The 19,314-nt window shown below is 49.5% G+C and overlaps 1 protein-coding gene across 1 annotated transcript in view; it reads right to left on the bottom strand.

The window, feature by feature from the left end:
• The window catches only part of LOC128561971 (kinesin-like protein KIF19), a 45,691-nt gene that overhangs the window by 2,043 nt on the left and 24,334 nt on the right, over positions 1-19,314 (bottom strand). Inside the window, exons 13-19 of the mRNA XM_053556614.1 lie at positions 17,715-17,985; positions 14,420-14,526; positions 10,891-11,015; positions 9,176-9,269; positions 7,069-7,461; positions 5,915-6,068; positions 599-706 (exon numbers count right to left, since the gene is read on the bottom strand). Coding sequence (XP_053412589.1) covers positions 599-706; positions 5,915-6,068; positions 7,069-7,461; positions 9,176-9,269; positions 10,891-11,015; positions 14,420-14,526; positions 17,715-17,985 — 1,252 coding nt within the window. The remainder of the gene's footprint in view (positions 1-598; positions 707-5,914; positions 6,069-7,068; positions 7,462-9,175; positions 9,270-10,890; positions 11,016-14,419; positions 14,527-17,714; positions 17,986-19,314) is intronic.

Genomic DNA, 19,314 nt, shown 5'->3' with positions numbered 1-19,314 from the left:
CTCTATCTTATTGGGACCAAGCCCTAAGCTCCCTTCTGCCTTGTATTGAGCCCATGTGCCTACCTTCCACCCTCAGGCCCCCTGTGCCAGGCAGGGGCCCTGTGCCCCCTACACCTGCCTGGGGGCTCCCACTCCATTCCCACATCCACCACCTGGCCTCCTGTGGGCTAGCCTCTGCTCATCCTCTGCCTTCTCCCAGCCTGGTCTGGAGCTCTGGGAACTGACAGCTCATTTGAATTTGGGGCAAAATATTTGAGGGGCAAGTAAAGTTTTGTATCGGGGCTGCTGAGAGAGGTTTTTCTGAGACCAGAACAGCTGGAGAAGTAATCAGATCGCACTGCCTCTTCTCCCATCTGCAGCATGGGCTGGGCATTGGAGACAAAGCAGCCCAAGTTCAAGCCCTGTTCCCCTCTCACTGCTGAGTGACTCTGGGCAAGTCCTCTCTTCTGTGAGCACCAGAGTCCTGCAAAAGAGATTAATTACAGCACTTGTGCAGAAGAGGGAGCCCGAATACACATGTGTGGATTAGGGTGAGAATCTGGCAGCCAGCATGGTGGGAGCCACAAGCCCACACAGGTGGGAAGACACAGGCACTGACCTCGGACATCCTGGGGCAGGAGGGGTGCCCTGCCTGGACTGGCACGGCTCTGCCACACAGCGCTGGGGAAGGTGAAGCTGACTTCAGGCATGTGGAGTGTGTTTTCATCTAAGCAGTGAGACCGGAAGAAGAGTGTGTTATTTTTAGGGACCACTCACCGACTCCTAGGAATACAATTAAATCATGGATAAGATAACAGATACGACACGTTTATAGCTGCTTCATGCCAGGCTCTTCATCTCATCTGCACTTCCCATACTCCCAGGAGGGGAACTCCTGGCCTTTGTCCTCCCGACGATACGCCCACCCCATTGGCTTCTTTTCCCTTCTCCAACAGTAGCTCTGTTGTTCTCTCTTCTGTGCCCTTCTGGTGCTGAGCTGCCCTTTATGAGGCAATGAAGAGCATGTTAAGAGAACTTAATAGGTGCTCAAGAAATTCTTGCTGAATGAATTAGTGAATGGACTTGGAATAGAGACGTCTGGGTTCTAGTCCCGCCTCTGCACGGACTGTGTCTGACCCTCCACAGGCACTTCCTCTCTCTGAGCCTCATTTTCTTCTCTTTCGAATGAGAAGGTTACAGAAATTAACAAGTGCTGGCAATGGCGTGGAGGCAAAGTGGTGCAGCCACTGTGGAAGACAGCGTGGTAGTTTTTCAAAAAGGTAAAAGAATGGCCATAGGTCCCAGTGATCCTACTCTTAGATACATTTCCCTAAAGAACTGAAAACAAGTGTTTAAATAAAAACCTGTACATAGCAGCATTATTCACAATAACCATAAAAGTGGAGACAACACAAATGTCTACCAACTGATGGATGAATAAACAACTGCGCTGTCGCCACATAAAATTACATTCTTCAGTCCTAAAAAGGAATGAAATACTGATGCATACTAGGCCTGAATGAACCTGGAAAACATGTTGAGTGAGAGAAGCAATGCAAAAGGCTACAAAGTGTATGATTCCATTTACATGAAACGCCCAGAATTGGTAAATCCAGAGACCAAAAATAGATTGGTGGTTGCCGGGGGTAGAGGAGGCCACAGTGTGGAGTTATTGTTTAATCGGTACCTGGTTTCCTTCCGGGATGATGAAAATGTTCTGGAACTAGGCAGTGGTGGTGGACTCACAACATTGTGAATATACTTGATGCCACTATGTTGAACGTTTTTATTTATTTATTTACTTTTATTTTTATTTTTTTTGGTTTCTGGCCGGGGCTGGGTTTGAACCCGCCACCTCTGGCATATGGGACCGGTGCCCTACTCCTTGAGCCACAGGTGCTGCCCCATGTTGAACGTTTAAAGTGGTGAATTTTGTTCTGTGATTTTTTTTTTAAATGAGAGGTTGGATTTTGAAGAACTCCAAGGCCCACAGTTAGAGGGCTGAAGGCCCTGCCAAGAAACACAGATAAAGGAGAGAGCCCAGGAAACGGCTGCTGGGCAGGAAACAGCGACTGAGCCCCTGGCCTCAGAGATGGGGACACCACGCATTGAGCTGTCCCCCTGCTCACCTGCTATGTGTCTGGAGCTGCTCTGAGTAGGGGGCACGGGGGTAAACAATGGACAGATTGTCCCTGTGCTAGTGGAGACTACATGCTGGTGGGGCAGAAAGACAAAGGGCCAGGACACAAGTTCAGCACGTGGCACCTGCTACAGGGTACATGGTGTGGTCGAAGTTCCAGACAGTTGAGCTAGGGAGGATGTCATTCTGAAGGGTTGATAGCCCAGTTGGCCTCTGAAGAATGGAGGGGAGGCCACTGCCACCAGACGGTCCTCTTGTAAAAGGAAGCCTGACTTTTACTTTGAGCGCGGTCTGACCTTTCGCATTACTTTGAAACGTAGCCCTGGCCAACCTGATGCTGTGAACTCACAGCTCCCATGGTAGGTATGAAAATTCCAAGCTGTTCTGGATGTTGAGTAGCAGCTCTTCATAAAAAGAGAAAGAGTTCTTCATTTTGTGGAATTTGACAGCTTTCTGGAAGGGTTTTAGGAAGGTTTCCTGCTCTCCCAGTGAACAAGGTAGAGAGTATTAGGGTACACCTGGCTCTCACAAGCAAGCAGTAAAGCCCTGGGCTGCTGCAGGCAGGGATGTGTGTGGCCCTGGGCACATTCCTTTCACTCCCTGAGTGACTATTTTATTGGGTTGTTGTGGACCATGCATGAGGCAACATGTTTGCTCCATCCTGGGGCTCCCTGGCCTGCTAAGAGTTGGCTACCCCAGGGCCATAGCTCTTCATAGCACAGGCAGATGTGATATACATGGTGGCATGAATGTAGGGTCAGCAACACCACTGCCCTCATGTATGGGAGAACAGTGAGACTGGCACTCCCCACTTAGCCCAGGGAGCTGTCCCTGGGTAGCCCAGGCCTCTGCATGGATGTAGGATCTCCTGGCTCCTGGGAAGGTTTCAGCATAGACCTGCACAGCTCTATGCCAGACAGAGGACACCTGGTCTACTCAGCACCCCCAGGCCTTCACTGTATACCTGCAAGTCCAGATATGTTCTTTCTCCAAGCAGCGTGGCCAGGCAGAACAGGAGGAACACTGAAGTGCTGCTGCTGGCCATGCAGCTGCTGCAGTGTGACCCTGGCCTGTCACATCCACTCTCTGAGCTACAGCTGGGCTGCAGATCTTAAAGGACGCTTTGGCTCCAATATACTTTGAATTTTTGATCACAGAAGCCCACAGTTTCAGAGCTGAGCACCTCTACCCTCACAGGGATTCTCTCCAGCTGCTTCCAGATGTGGGGCCTGGTCCCTTTATGAAAACCCTGCAAAAGGGAACTCGGCACCTCCCCACAGACTTGGCCCAGCCAGGGCCCCATGAGGAAATGTGTCCCTTTCCTGCCAGCTGAGAGACCCAGTTATAGACCACTCACTTTAATATGAAAAAGGCTGACATCTTTTGTACATGGATGGGGCATTAGATGATATGAGGGAATTACTCTTCATTCTTCTGTGGCATGGAAAAACTCTAATATTAGAGTTAGAGATAGCTCTTGAAATATTTATGGCTGAAATGGCATGATCAGGGGAAAATGAGGCTGGCAGAGGATTGATCATTGTCGAAGCTGGGTGTTGAGTACATTGGAGGTTATCATACTATTCTCTCCATTTGTGTATATGTTTAAAAACTTCGTAATAAGATACTGAGAAAAGAAAACTTTGTTTTTTTATCGTATGTACAAATATATTCCAACAGGCTTATTTCCAGAGGAGATATAAACATTAATTTGTCTATAGTGATCAGGGCTGTGGAGGAGGGATCCAGGGGCCTTTCACCTTTAGGTTGAGCAGTAACAAGAGAGTGTTCACTTGGCAGGTGCTGTGCCATGCCTACCAGGCCCACCGGACATTATTTCAGTGGCTTCTCTGGATCCCCTGTCCCCAGGGAGGTGCTGTCATTAATATTCCTGCAAGTGAGGGAACGATGTGGCCTTCATGCAACCTGCCTGCCAGTGCCAATGAGGAAGACGGAGTTGAGAGCCAACCCAGACCCCCTTCAACGTTCCCACTCCTCACCACTTTGCACTCTCTGTGAATTTTTCTTATTTTAACGAAAAACCCTCAGAAAAACAATAACATAAAGGCATTTGAAAGCAGAAAGTCCCATAAAGAAAAAGTATATTTTAAGTATTTTTAAAAAGATTTCAAATTCTTTTAAAAAAATGTTATTGCAGACTTAATTTGTTCCCATCAATTACATTAACCAAGAGTACAGAAATCATAGATAAATCTGAATTTTGTTATCAAGATCAAAGATTTCTCAAAAGCTTTTGAAACTGGGTATATGGACTAGGTTGTGCCAAGGTGCATGCCCACCAGCAAGGCAGAACAACAAGGGTGCCCACACTACTCCCAATGTCCTTGAAGTAGGTACCAGTGACCCCTAAAATGTGCTTGCATTTAGACTCACTAAGAAGATATCCCAATAAAACAAAACAAAACAAAAAAAAAAATGAAAGGACACATGAAGTTTTGATTCAGACTCGGAGGTCCAGAGCTACCTTCCAAATCCTAACTCAGCCCCTCCTACTTATGTGACCTTGAGCAAGTTCCTTAACCTCTCTACAGTTTACTCATCTGTAAAATGGGGATAATAGCCAATCCTTACCTCATAGAACTGTTGTGAAGACAAACAGATCAATACCTGTATATGGCCCAGAGAGTGCCTGGCATATAGTAATATGTGCGGGCTGTTATTGTTTAAACCCCAAACATAGGCTGGTACTCTCAATTATCTGTAGTGAGAACTAGCTTGCTTATCTATTTTTTACAATCTGTAGTAGATGGATACTTTGCAAATATAACAAAAATTAATTAATAGTATACTTAAATAAAATACTTGTTTGTTTTTTTTTGAGACAGAGTCTCACTTTTTCACCCTTGATAGAGTGCCATGGCGTCATAGCTCACAGCAACCTCAAACTCTTGGGCTCAAGCGATTCTCTTGCCTCAGCCACCCGAGTAACTGGGACGACAGGCACCCATGACAACACCTGACTATTTTTTTTAGAGGCAAGTTCTCGCTCTGGCTAAGACTGGTCTCGAACCTGTGAGTTCAGGCAATCCACCTGCCTTGGCCTCCCAGAGTGCTGGGATTACAGATGTAAACCACCACACCTGGCCTTGGAAAACTTTAAAATACAGAATCTCAGCCGTTGATAACAAGTCCTGGGGCCATCAAACTGCCATAGAGGTCTTGGCTGTGCCCTTCTGTTGTTGCTCCTCCCCTCTGAGGAGCACTGACACCCACCAGCCTGCTGGTACAATAGTAACCAGTTGGAAACAACAAGTGGAATGGAGGTGGTGTGCAGCTGTCCTTATCTCCTTCCTTATCTCCTTCTTATCACTGTCCATCCATGGTGAGAAAGTCTCACAGGGACTATTTCTGGAGGGTGGCATTTATAATTTTTTTCACAATGTACATATATACAATTTTCACAATGTACATATATTATTTTTGTAATAACAACAACCACAAGAGCTAGCACTCAACCCACACTGAAACAAACCAGAGAACTCAGGGGTACAAGGCAGCCTCCTGTGTGTGTTTTTTAATCATTATTGTAACCTCTATTGGGGTGTCAGGCAGGGCAGAAGCACAACAAGACACCCCATGTAAATGACCTTTTTGTGACGCTACTGGCCTTGGCTTACTCACTATCCTAAGAAACCCTGAAACTCATACCAAGGGGCAGACAATTGACAACAGCCCAAATTGTCACACTTTCTAGAGATTTCCATCCAGAGGAGGGACAGGATCTTAAGATACAGGGAAAGCCCAACATGCTATTTTCTTTCTTTGATCCAGTACCTGTGTGGAAACTGAGGCTGGGTTTTATCGTGGAGGCCACAGGGACAGCAGGGAAAAAGCTCTTTCCCATTGTCTTTGACAGCTGGGGGAGTGCTGAGGGTAGCTGGCCAGCAGCCACATGCTCCACAGAGGGGGACGGAAATTGTTCTCTCACCTGCAGGGGGAAAATCACACAGCAAGGCACGGTGTGAGGACCAGGCGCTAAGACATGATACATCAAGTTTCTTTTGAGCTGAAGTTGCACATCTATAAAACAAACACCTCCTACATGCCAAGGTACTGGAGGCACATGGACACCGCAGGGAGCCTGCTGGGCAGACTTGCTGCTCACTTTCTCCTTCAGCCCCAGGGAACAAATGAATGGATGAATGAATGATGCATGCCTGGCTGTTTGTCTCTCTCCTTTCCCCAGAGGAGGGAGTTCTCACCTAAACCAGCATGGTGGATAATCACATGCATCACCCTGTTTGGGCTGTGGGGTACCCAGATATTTGGCCAAACATAAATCCAGGTTCTCCCGTCAGGGTGTTTTGGGTGAGTTTAACATTGAAACTCATTCAAACAGAGGACAGCAGGTGGCCCTCCTGAGTGTGGGTGGGCCCTGTCTAACCAGGCAGGCCTGACTAGAACAAAAGGGCAAACTCCCCTGAGGAAAAGAGGACTCGCTCTACCCCTGGCCTTCCAGCTGGACATCAGCTCCTTCCTGCCTTCACATTTGAACTGAAATGTCAGCTCTTCCTGGGTTTCAGACCCCCTGTGCATGTCATGGTGCTTGGCACCTAACAGCTTCAGCTCTCACATGTAGTATTTAACCAACATGTTTTGGAAGAAAGTAATGTGCCTTTAAAGTTAAAATACAAATACTATACAGGCACATTAAAATTTATGAAGCCATTTTAAGTAAAAAATAAACATCACAAAACTGTATTTCCACTGGGAGTTTGATACATGAAATATCCACAGTGGGTCTTAAGGTTAGGCAGGAGCTTGAGAAATGCCATGTAACAGGGGAGGTACAGTGTGGGGCCCTGTTTTCTCCTTATCTCCTTCAAGTCCGGGGCCTCCTGTGTCCACCATGAACTTGTACAAATCTCTGGCACCCAGCTTCCCCAGCTACACCCTGGGACCAGGCCAGGAGACCCTGGCCAACTCACCAGCTGTGCACTCCAGGTGAGGGAGGGTGACGGCTCCTCCCTGGGCTTTCTCTCCGTGGAGCAGTCCCTGCACAGGCCAGCATAGGACCACCTCCTGTCTGCTGGACTGGGGTCTGGGGTGGTGCTTGGCTTCAGGTTTCTGGAGTCCAGGGCTGCCTCTTCCAGGGGGTGGCGGGAGGAGCAGCCACTGCTGGCCTCCCAGTCCTGCACCTTGGAACGCCGCCGGGTGGCTGCGATGAGGGCAATGCTCTTGGTGTCCACAGCCATCTCCTGGAGGGCCTGAACACTCAGGGCTGAACTGCCGGCCACTCCTGCTGGCCTTGGGGTGCTGATCTCAGGACTAGTGGAATACAGCTTGGAAACCAGGCTCTTCAAGTTCAATGAGTGTGGCTTCTGCAGGAAATCAGCACCACAGGATGGTCAGATGTCACTGAGCTGTCACCATCGTCTCAGGCTGGGGCCCCAGACATAGACCTGGAGACAGTGACTCCAGGCAAGTAGTTTATCAGGAGAGAAAGACCGTGGGTTGGGGATGGAACAGGGTCAAGAAGGGTGTGTGGAGTCGGTTCCCACCTTGGTAGTGGGGAGAGGGTGGCACTCAGCCTCCAGTGTGGGGGCACAGCAGCCTCCTGTGGCTCTCAGAAGACAGGGGCATCCTTAGCATGCTGACCAGATGCTGGTGGCTGGACATGTCCAGAGCCTGCTCACTTATACTGTTATTAGCAATAATAAGTAGTAATGGCTTTTTAATACTAGTTCATATGAAAGGACTAAAATTACTAACTTGTGCATATTCATAGCTTCTCCCCCCGCCCCCAGGCCCACCCATCTGCACTTGGTTTCCTACCGCCTGTTTCTTCTACCCCAGAAAAGGGACAACTTCTGGCTGATCTATACAATAAAGGGACAGAAAGAAATGGGGAGGGCAGGTAGAGAGGCTGTTCAGGCTCAAGAATGCGAGTGAGGGGCAACTGGGGAGGGGGTCATTGAATGTCTGCATTGAGGTGTGACCCTTTGATGCGCTTCAAGAGAAACACAGGGAAAGAATGGGAATGTTCCTTTGAGTTGTTAGATGATTTTTTCTTGAATTTGACCCTAGGCTCCTAGATTCACCATATTACATTTGAGGAAACAGAGGCTCAGACACATGAAGTAACCTGCCCAAAGTCACACAGCTCGCAAGGGAAAGAGGGGATTTGAGCCCAGGTCTGGCTGATTCCTGAACCCAGTCAGTTTAAGTTCCCAAAGGGCACACAGCCCAAAAGAGCTGAAGAGCCAGTGTGAGGCCAAGGGGGCCCAGAAAGTACTTTTCATTCGTTTGCTCATTTGACTCTTTCAAGTCCCTGAGAGGTGGACGTGATCACCCACAAAGCCAGCACAAGCCAGAAACTTGAGCCCTGGCAAGTTTCTCTCCTCCAAGTCTCATTTTCTCAGTCTATAAGTCAAGGGTAGCAATTCCCCTGCCCCTGCCCTGCAGCACACAAGAAGGAGTCTGCACTGGGTGAACAGTGTCCCTGTAAATTCATGTCCAGGGACATGAATTGTGACCTTATTTGGAAATGGCGTGTTTACAGATGTTAATTAGTTAAGGATGTAGAGATGAGATCATGCTGTGTTTATGGAGGCCCTAAACCTAATGACTGTTGTCCTCACGGAAGAGGAGAAGACGCAGATGTGGAGAAGGCAGAGACTGGAGTGATGCGGCCACAGCCAAGGGGTGCCTGAAGCCACGAGAAGCTAAGTACAAAGAAAGCCCCTCACCTAGAGCTTCCAGAGGGAGTGTGGCCCTACTCACACCTTGACCTTGGACTTTTAGCCTCCAGAATGGGAGAGAATAAATTTCTGTTGTTCAAGACACCCATGTTGTGGTGCTTTTTTAAGGCACCCCCCAGGAGGCTAACACAGTGAATAAAACACTCCACTTGGTGCCAGGCTCAGTCAGTGGTCACTACCACTGTGATGTTTGTCTAAGGAGAGTCCTCTTTCTGGAAACTTCTCTCCTGATCTCCCTTGGCCCAGCATGGCTCTGATGCAGGACATCAATGACCCTGCTGGGGAAGGAAAACCTCTCTAGGGCCCAGGACTCCAGTCAGCACCACACACCAACCTCAAGAATTGGTGGAGTCAGCAGGATGCGGACAAATGGAGGAGGAAGAAGAGATTCTTGTTTTCCCAGCTTCTTTGATGACTTGTGCCAGTCACTGCAGATGAAACACACGGGCATCAGCAGAGCCCATTGCCAGGGACCTCACTTCCTTCCTCGTAGCCAGCCATTAGCCCAAGCCTGAGCCTCTGGGCACTGCCCCAGCCACACAGGATTGAAGAGCACATACCAGGTCAGAGTGAGTGGCCTCTGCCATGCTTCTGTGATTTAGCGCCATGCTGGGCTCATTCACACTGCCCAAGCACACACTGTTGCCTACCATGGCGAGACCCTCTACCTAGTCCCATGTGTGCAGGTGCAGGGTCTTAGCAGACACCCCCTTTACCCTATCATACAGCAAGTGAGCCAGAGGACACATGGACAGCAGGTGCAAGTTGTGACACTTGCTATGGAGAAAACAGGAGGAAAAGGCAGAGAAGCCTTCAGACTTTCAGACCTTCAGAGAAGCCATCAGACCTCCCTGGAAGGTGGGGGCAGCAAAGAAGATTGAATCTGGTCTTTGTCCCTAGCCCCCGGCACAGAACCGCAATCTCTTTGCTGTGCTGATGGTGACTCCTACAACCCCCAGATAGTTTCAGGAGGGGGCTGGTCAGCAGAAGGACCAAGCATGTGACCAGAGAGTGAGAACCTTGGGCCAGATGACCTCTCCGGGGAGGGAAGGAAGGCTGGAGACTGAGTTCCTTCACCTGGCCAATGACATAATCAACCATGTCCACACAATAAAGTCCCAGTAAAAAGTCTGGATGCTGAGGTCTGGAGTAGCTCCCCGGTTGGTGCACACATGATGTTCTTGGAGGCTGACAGGCCCAGCCTCCCCAGATGAGGCCTAGCTGAGCCTTAGCTAGAGACACAACTCCCTCGTGCTGCCTTGGACGTGGAGCCTCTGCTCTGACTTGCAGCCTGGAGGCAGTTCAGCCTGCTGTCTTCCCACAGTCTGGGCTGCTGCTGCAGGTGCCTCTCTGACAGAGACCAGGCAGTCTCCTGACTGCTCTAGACTGGAGATTGGAGGCCTGGCTCACTCGCACTGGACCCTCAAGCAACCCCTTCTCTGAGCTCCTTTTCTCAGTGTGGGGTTGACATCAGGTTGACTCCCTGATCTCAAGCCTCCGACCTACAGGACTGTGAGACAAAAACATCTGTTGTTTAAGTCCCCAACTTGTGGCATTTTGTTACAGCAGCCCGAGCTAAGACAGTGACACAAACCGGCAAACTACTAACTATTAAATCTAGGGTCTGAATCTAGGGATGTTCCTTTACTGATGTAAATTTTGATAAATTAGAAAATACAAGAGCAAAAAAGAGAGAGAGAGTAGGTAGAAATAGGAATAAGTGCCTTATATTGAACAAAATTTTTGAATTTTAAGATTCTTAAAACAGATACATATAGAATGGAAGGGGGCATTTGTGGCACCAAACTCCCCACCCCCATGGCCGGTCCATGTAGTGAGAATCTCCTGGGATGTATTTATCATTCCTCAAACAACCCTGCAAAGATAGGGGTGTCAGCTGCTCTCTGCAAAAGAAGGCTCTGAGATGTGCATGTATATGGGCTGAGCACCTCAGGGTGGTTCACATACGTCTGCTAGCTCCCCCGCCCCTCAGTCCCAGGCTCCCTGGCTCTGGGAGGCCCAAGGAAGGGAACGAGGAAGCCCACCCACCTGTCTCTCTCCAGGAGTATTGGGGGCAGCTCACACTGGCCACCCCATGGTAGGTCCTTCCTGTCATCTGGCTGGTCCTGGCTGGACTCTTCCGGTGCAGGAGATATGTTCAGAATAGAGCCGTCCTGGGACCAGATAGAGGAGCTGAGTTAGGCCAGCAAGGAAGTGGGCAAGCTGTCACCAAGAAGATGGCCCCTGCAGAGTCACAGGAAGGTCTGCTCCCTCCCTGCCACTACCACAGGAAGACATCCCCAGCATGGGAGGCCAGCAAGTCAGCTCTGTCCCTGTCCCCCACCATGGGGACAGACAGCAGAAAGGAGGACCCCTGGACCATCAGCACAGCCCTGACTTTGAGCAAAACTGGAGGCCAGGGGAAACACCTGTTATCAGAACACCTCAAAAGCCCACAGGTCCTCAAAAGGTTAAAAAAAGAATTACTGTATGAGCCAGCAACTCCACTGTGGGTACACACCTAGTCCCCAAAGGGATGGAAAGCAGGGCCTCAAAGAAGTATCTGCACACCCACACTCACGGCAGCTTTCCTCATAGCAGCCGAGAGGCGGAAGCAACCCTGGTGTCCGCTGATGGGTCATTTATCCATGATAAACAGAACATGGTCCATCCACATGGTGGAATATTACTCAGCCTTAAAAGAGAAGGAAATCCTGACTCCCGCTACATCATGAATGAACACGAGGACATGGTGCTGAGTGAAATCAGCCAGTCAGAAGAACAAACCCTGCACGGTTCCACTCACAAATACCCAGAGCCACCAGACTCACAGAGACAGAAGTAGGATGGTGGGTGACAGGGGCGGGATGATGAAAGAATTCTGAGTGTGAAAGTTCTGTGGATAGATGATGGTGACAGCTGTACAACAAGCTGAACGTAAACTGCACACTTCACAATGGAGGAGGAGGACAAGACTCCAGTGGGGGAGCTACCCCCTCCGCCCCAACCTGCACACGCCCCTGCCAGGCCTCAGGTCTCCTGCCTCTCATGACCTTGCTGCCACCTTCAGGGTGCAACTTCCAGCCACTGTGATCCAGGGGGTCTGTTTGCCCCTCAAGGAGGCCCTCCAGGGGGCTGGCCATGATCCGCTCTGGCCAGAGGTCAGGCACACTGAGCCAGCTAAGGTTCCATGTGGGTGACAAAGCTGGTGAGAACGATCCTTTCTGCCCACTTGTCACACAGGTAAAGAAGGACTTGGGCACCTTCCCTGACAACAGGAGATTGAGGAACTACAACAACTATGTAAAATGCAGTTCCTGAGTTGGGTTGTGGACCATAAAAGGGCATCTGTGGGAGGAAAAAAAACCCATTATAACAAAAGACACTCCAATCACTCCATCACTCCGGAATCACAAGGGTTTAGGTGAGGACATGGAGTAACAGGAGCTCCTTCCTGGTGGGTGCCAGTGGGTCCAAAACAGCACTGCTGCCTTGGAGGGTAAGAGGCTGTTATACACATGTGCAAGACAGAAACTGCTCCTTGGCATTTACCCAAAGGAGTTGAGAACATGTGTCCACACAAAAACCTGCACATGCATGTTTATGGTGGCTTTATTCATAGCCAAACCCCGGAGCAAACAAGATGCCACCCCTTCCCCACCCCGCCGGGAGCCGAGCCACACCCAGACAGCAGAATTCTGCTCAGTGCAAACTACACCATGAGAAGGCACAGAGGAGCCTTAAATGTACACTACTAAGTGAAAGAAGCCAGTCTGAAAAGGCTACATACTACAGGATTCCAGCTGTGTCCCATTCTGGAAAAACCACAATTAGGCAGACTGTACAAGAATCAGAGGTTGTCAGGGCTTCCGGGGAGGGAGGGGTGAGCAGGTGGAGCACAGAGGATTCTTAGGGCAGTGAGACTCTTCTGTTTGATAATGAAGACACATGAATCATAAATTTGTCTAAACCCTCAGAGTTATACCAACAGTGAACCCTAAGGTAAATGATGACTCGGGGTGGCATGAGGTGTCAGTGCAGGTCCATCACTATAACCAAAGTTCTATTCTGCTGGAAGATGTTGATCATGGGGGAGGCTGTGCTGTGTGCAGGCTGGGGGTACGTGGAAACTATGTCCCTTCTATTCAGTTTTGCTGTGAACCTTAAACTTCTCCCAAAAATAAAGTCTATTTTTTAAAAAATGCAAAACAAAACAAAACAAAAGACACAGTCTGGTGTCGGGCCTCCAACTCTTCCCGTGACAGCCACTGTCTTCTGTGTCTTGACCAAACATCACAGAGAGCCTCAATCACTTCACATCTGGCCAGCAACAGGTGTTCCCAGAGGCTTGAACCCAAACCTGGCCCTGAACATTCCCACACACTGATAAAAGGCACCTAGGTTGTCACCCAAAACACTGAAAGAGGCTGGCCCTGGCCTTAAGCAGATTCCCCAAACCCTCATATCAACTCCCTGCCCCGACTCCTGACAGTGGGCACACTAGGAGCAGGCTCTCATCTCTCACTGCCTACTGCCACAGCCCCTGTCAGCTCCCCTAATAAATGCTTTGGCCCAATTGCCTGTAATTTGCCTGTAATGGAATCCCAGCCAGCCCCATCTCAGCACAGTTTGGAGCACTCCCTCGTGAGGACTCCTCTGCTGCAGTTTGGTGTTTGGCAGGACAGAACATATGGGAAGGATGGGAGATGTAAGCATGGTGGTGACCCTTTCCAAGCAGGAGACAGATATGCAAGTGTCAGCAGACCCACACCACACAGCACTGAGGCGAAGACCATCAAAGCCTGGTACTTCTGTAGTGGGGGTTAGGCGAAGTGGCTTAAGATACAGGCAGACCCACGTCCCCTCCCTCACACCATACTTTAGGGTAGCAACCCCCACCTAGGGTGAGACCTGTATGTTTTGTCTCCCCTGCTCTGAGCAAGTGAACAGAGGCTGGAGGGGACGCAAGATCTGGCCCAGACACTCGGGGTCAGGTCACAGCCCATGCACAGGAGCCCTCACAGCACTCTTTCCCTAGAGAGCTCCAACTGGGTGCCATAGCCCACCCCTCCAAGGAAGAGCCAGAATGATATCACCAGAGCACTTGACAGGCCCAGAAGAGAGTCCTAGAATGATATCTCACTGAGGTTCCCCAGAAGACACCTGTCCAGACCACAAAGCAACAAAGTCCACTCAGGGGGCTGAGGCTATCTTTTCAGCAGCAGCTTTCTATCTCCCATGCAAAGCCTCTGACAACAGTCAAGGACCAAAGGAGTGGCAGAGGCAGAGAGCAAATCACCCCGCCAATGTGAGCAGGGCTCAGGCCCACAGGGCTCTCCCTAGGCACACCTACCTCCTCCAAGCCTCCAGCCAAGCTGTCCCTAACCCTACATCCCCTGCCAGGCACAGCTCATCCTCTGCCTTGGTGTTCTGACTCCAGGCAGCTGGGTGCTTCTGTGTTTCCTCTTCTGCTTCAGGCCTGCTGCAGAGTGAAGCCCTGCACAGGCTGGGCCTGGCACTGTGCAGGACAGGATGGCACTGGCCACTGGCCTGAGCTGGCCTGGCAGGTCAGACTCACCCACAGGGAGCTGGGCATCAGCGAGTGCAGCAGCAGCAGGCGGTTCAGCTCCCGGGAGTACAGGTGGTACCGCTGGGCTAGGGCCTCTGGCACTGGGATGCCGTCACCTGTGGGAACCGGCAGAAAGTGGAGATTAGAACAGGGTCAGGGCTACATCTCTACTACCACAAAATCTGGCAAAACATCCATCACTTGTTAAAAAGATAGTGTCATCCTTTTGACTGTTTGAAGGCAAATACTCCAACTTGGTTAAAGAGGCTTTAATGGAGGGTGGGGTTTCTGTATATTGCCTTAAGGTTTTGCTTTCACAGTTTTTCTATTGTGTTCACCTATTGCTTTTCAATCCTAAAATAATTCTAGAGTGTAAGTAAAATTTAAGTTAAATGACCGCTCCCAGGAGTATACCCCCAAAGAACCAAAAACAGGTATCAATCAAAAACATGTACAGGAATGTTCTTGGTGTTATTCACAGCAGCCAGAAGGTGGAAACAAGCCAAATACCCATGAACAGATGAATGAATAAGCAAAATGTGGTCTATCCACACAGTGGAATATTACCACGGTCATGGAAAAGAACAAAGTTCTGACATATCACAGCACTGACATGGAGGAAATTCACAAATATGCTGAGTGGAAGAAGCGAGATACAAAAGGTTGTATATCATATGATTCCATTTACAGGAAATGTCCAGAACAGGCAAATCCATAGGGACAGAGAGCCGATTGGTGGTTCCCAGGGCAGGGCAGTGACTGCTGACGGGTATGAGGTGCTTCTATGGACTGGTGGACATGCTTTAGAACTCAGTAGAGGCGATGGCTGCACAGCACTGTGAATGTACTAACTGCCAGTGCATCGTTCACTTTAAAATACTTAAAATGTTGTATTTTGTGTTATATAATTCTTACCACAAGAAAAAATGCTAAAGTAGGAAATTTAAAGATGGTGTAATTACAGCTCTAGCGAAATGTAACTGCTTACAGCTAGGGACTTCTTTTCTAAAACATCGTTTAATGTTGTTAAAGTTTTTATAAAATAAAGTGCCTTTTTCTCATTATATAGGAAATTATGAATACTTCCCCCAAAAGAAGAAGTCAGCATTCAGTCTAAATAAGTGTTGACGTCCAGGTTCGGTGGCTCACACCTTTTAATCCTAGCACTCTAGGAGGCCAAGGTGGGAGGATCACTAGAGTCCAGGAGTTTGAGACCAGCCTGAGCAAGAACAAGACCCCGGTCTCTAAAAAATAGCTGGACATTGGGGCGGGCACCTCTAGTCCCAGCTACTCATGAAGCTAAGGCAAGAGGATTTCTTAAGCCCAGGGCAGGTTGCTATGAGTTAGACTGATGCCACGGCACTCTAGCCTGGGCAACAGAGTGAGACTCTATCTCAAAAAATAAAGTGCTGACTATAAGTGTTGACTATAAAAAGTTGACTATAGTGACTATAGTTTTATAGTTGACTATAAAAAATATATGATGATAATGATAATATCTGAACACAACAAGCCCTTGCAGCCCTAGAATGCTATATACACTTGAACAAATATGTACACACACACACACACACACACACACACACACAGGCTCATGCACACACACACAGGCACATACAAATGTGGGTACACACAGACCAAGGCCTCAGGCTGTGCTTCCCTCCCTAGCAGCAGCATCTCCATTCTACTGGTCCAAGCTCAAATGTCATTTCTTTCCAGAATGTCCTCTGACTACTACCCCTCAGACAAGGCCAGGCCTGCCCAACTGCTGCTTTCATATCTCTCTGTCCTCTTTCCTTATGTGATTGTCAGCTACAAGGGGCAGTGCCTCCCCAGCCTGGCACCTTATCGAATGCCTGGTGTTCAAAAAATATTTGTGGGGGGCGGTGCCTGTGGCTTAGTGAGTAGGGCACTGGCCCCATATACTGAGGGTAGCGGGTTCAGGCCTGGCCCCGGCCAAACTGCAACAACAAAATAAATAGCGGAGCGTTGTGGCGGGCGCCTGTAGTCCCAGCTACTTGGGAGACAGAGGCAAGAGAATCGCCTAAGTCCAGGAGTTGGAGGTTGCTATGAGCTGTGTGATGCCAACGCACTCTTCCGAGGGCAATAAAGTGAGACTCTGTCTCTACCAAAAAATAAAAAATAAAAAAAATTTGTGGGACTGAAGAATGCATGAATGAACAAACAAGAAGCAGGCATGAACTCACTCCCCTTCCTGCTGCATCCAGGTGGTCAGGAAGAGCATCTGGCCCAAGTGGGAGGAGACAATGACTATTGAGAAGGGGACCAAGTGTTGTGCACGGAGCAACAAATTCCAGTTCCAGTTCCTTCATGCCACACCTGATGCATCTCTGAGGTATAGGCTCCCACAGAAACACAGAAAGAAACACACTCCCTCAGGGGGGAGATGCACATCATAGCAGACCCCCAACCCCATGTCCAGCCCTGCACAGGCCCCAGATAGCATGTGCTTCCCCAGAAGCTTCCTCTCCCACCCCTGCTGTCAGTAACTCCAGCCTCAGGCAGCCTCCCTTCTGTCCTGGTGAGCAGCCATTGCGTGGGTGGCCCAAAAGAGGACTTTAATGGAATTAAAGTATTGTCAATGTCAATATCCTGGGGTCATGTAAGAAAATGTCCTTGTTTTTAGAAGATATAGCCTAAATTATTTAAGGGTATCAAAAAATGCTTTAGGAGAGAATGTAAAGGAAAAGTGAAAATGTTACTGCTTGGGAATCCACAGGAATTCTTTTTACTATCTCACAACTTTTCTGTAAGTCTGAAATCATGTCAAAATAAAAAGATAAAAAAGACAATATGGGGCAGGAGCTCTGAGAGACCGAGGAGGGACAGGAAGAGGTCTGGCCAGCATGACTGGTGCCGGCTGCTGTCTCCGTAGGCTGGAAGCTGGGGCACAGGGGGTGGGCTGCAGGAACACTGGGGCAAAGACAGCTTCCACATTCACCAACAGAGGCAGTTAGAAAGTGACAGGCATTTCTGTAGGCAAGGTGGATGTCATCATAGTCAATATCTAGGACACACAAGTAAGTGAAAACAAAGCAGGGCCTAGCCAATGGGTGCGGTGTAGAAATTATTAGTGTAGAAATCGCCCATCCACACACGCTCACCTGGCACACTGTGTGCAGGGAAGGATGTTCAGGGAGCTGGATCAGGAAGGAGGGAGGTGGTGTCTACCCTGTGCTAGTTTGGGCTGTCCAACCTTTTTTTTTTTTTCCTTTTAACTACATGCACAGCAATGGGAAATACCGATGACAAACACCAACATTCCCTGCGGGCTCCGCCTCACCCTGTATCAGCTGCCGCTGCCCCTCTATGACCTGCTCACAGAGTCGCTGGTGCTGCCGGTAGCGCTGGAGCACGAAGTCCTTCTGGCAGAGCAGGCTCTCCCTGCATAGACTGTGGGCCTGCAGCGCTGTGTTCTCCACCTCCAGCTCATGCGCCCGGCACAGCAGCTGCAGCACCTCCCGCTGGGCCTCGCTGGTGACCTGCTCGGGCAGCAGCTTCTCCATCTGCGAGGCCTTCTGCTTTGCACTGGCCAGACGCTGCTCCAGCTCAGCCTGGCAGGGAAACTGAGAGGTCAGGGATGGTGCGGAGATCTGCTGGCCCATGTCTGCTCACTCCTGCATGCAATGGGTCAGATGACAGCAAGCAGTGCCACCAGTATGCAAACCCCACTTGGGAAAACCAGCAGGTGAGCCGCTCTGAGGACGGGCTGCCCTCGCCCTGCACAAGCCATGTCTTGTCTCTTCCAAGTTCTGAGGTTTTGACATTGGGGTCTGCGGACCTGCAGGGACTGCCCCTCCCAGGTTTTGCCAACTCCTAGAAATAATAGCTTTTGCAAATTCAAACCAACTAGGCCAGAACTCATAGCCCAACTAGCCGAGGCTCACACTTCACCCTAATCACCCAGGGTCTGGTCCCAGGCACCGTGGGATAGCCCTGGGCCCAGAGTCTTCTGAAATCACTAAACCAGCCAATCCTAAACCACCCCACCCCGTTGCTTTTATGAGAATAATGCTCATGAAGAGTCCTCCAAGAGCATGCCACACCTCCTACACTACAGACCTCTTGTCTGCAGCGAGGGGCTGGTCCTCAAGCCAAGCAGCAGGGAACCCTGATGCTGTTTCCCCTGCAGGCCACAGGGAGCTCACCACCACATGGGACACGGCTGAAAGTTGTTGAGATCCACCTGTGAGCCCATGACTACAGTCAGGGCTCTCCAGAGAAACAACCATGTGTTTACTTGTCTATCTATGTGTCTGTGTGTGTGTTAGCTGATTGTAGATGTCAACTACACCTATCAAACATCTTCACACCAACACTTGGATTAGTGTGTGATTGAACCATCGGCCCTATGGCCTGGTCAAGCTGACATGGAAAAGTAACCATCACACTGCATAATTCTACTGTGGCCACAGGGGCTGTGCAAACCTATCCCCTAAATCACAGGTCCCAGGAATGGGTCAGATGACAGCAAGCAGTGCCACCAGGAGCATGGCACCTTCTTTTTCCTCTGGGGCAGAGAGGGTCTCCTTTGGGATGAGAAGGTTCAGCTGTCATGGGGAGATCCTCCTCTTCTCCCCCAAGGCACTGCTCCCAGCCCTCTGCCCTACTATGACCTCCCCAGCACCTCACAGTCACGGCCATTATGGGACTGCCACACTGAATTGTAGACGTTTGTGTCTCTCCCACTACATCCTGAGCTGAAGTCATAGAGTGTGTCTCTCCCATCTTTGTGTCTCAGGGCTGAGCATTGAGCTGGACACTTAAAACTGACTTGTTTTTGATTGTTAATTAATTAATTAGCTAACAGACTCGCCATTTGCATGCTACATTGCATTCTGGTATCTACATTTAGCTCTTGAAGGTCATACTCTTACAGAAGC

Source organism: Nycticebus coucang, chromosome 12, assembly GCF_027406575.1.
Source record: "Nycticebus coucang isolate mNycCou1 chromosome 12, mNycCou1.pri, whole genome shotgun sequence".
Lineage (NCBI taxonomy): Eukaryota > Metazoa > Chordata > Mammalia > Primates > Lorisidae > Nycticebus > Nycticebus coucang.
Note: the sequence above shows the minus strand (reverse complement) of the source record. Positions and strands in the feature narration are given on the sequence as shown.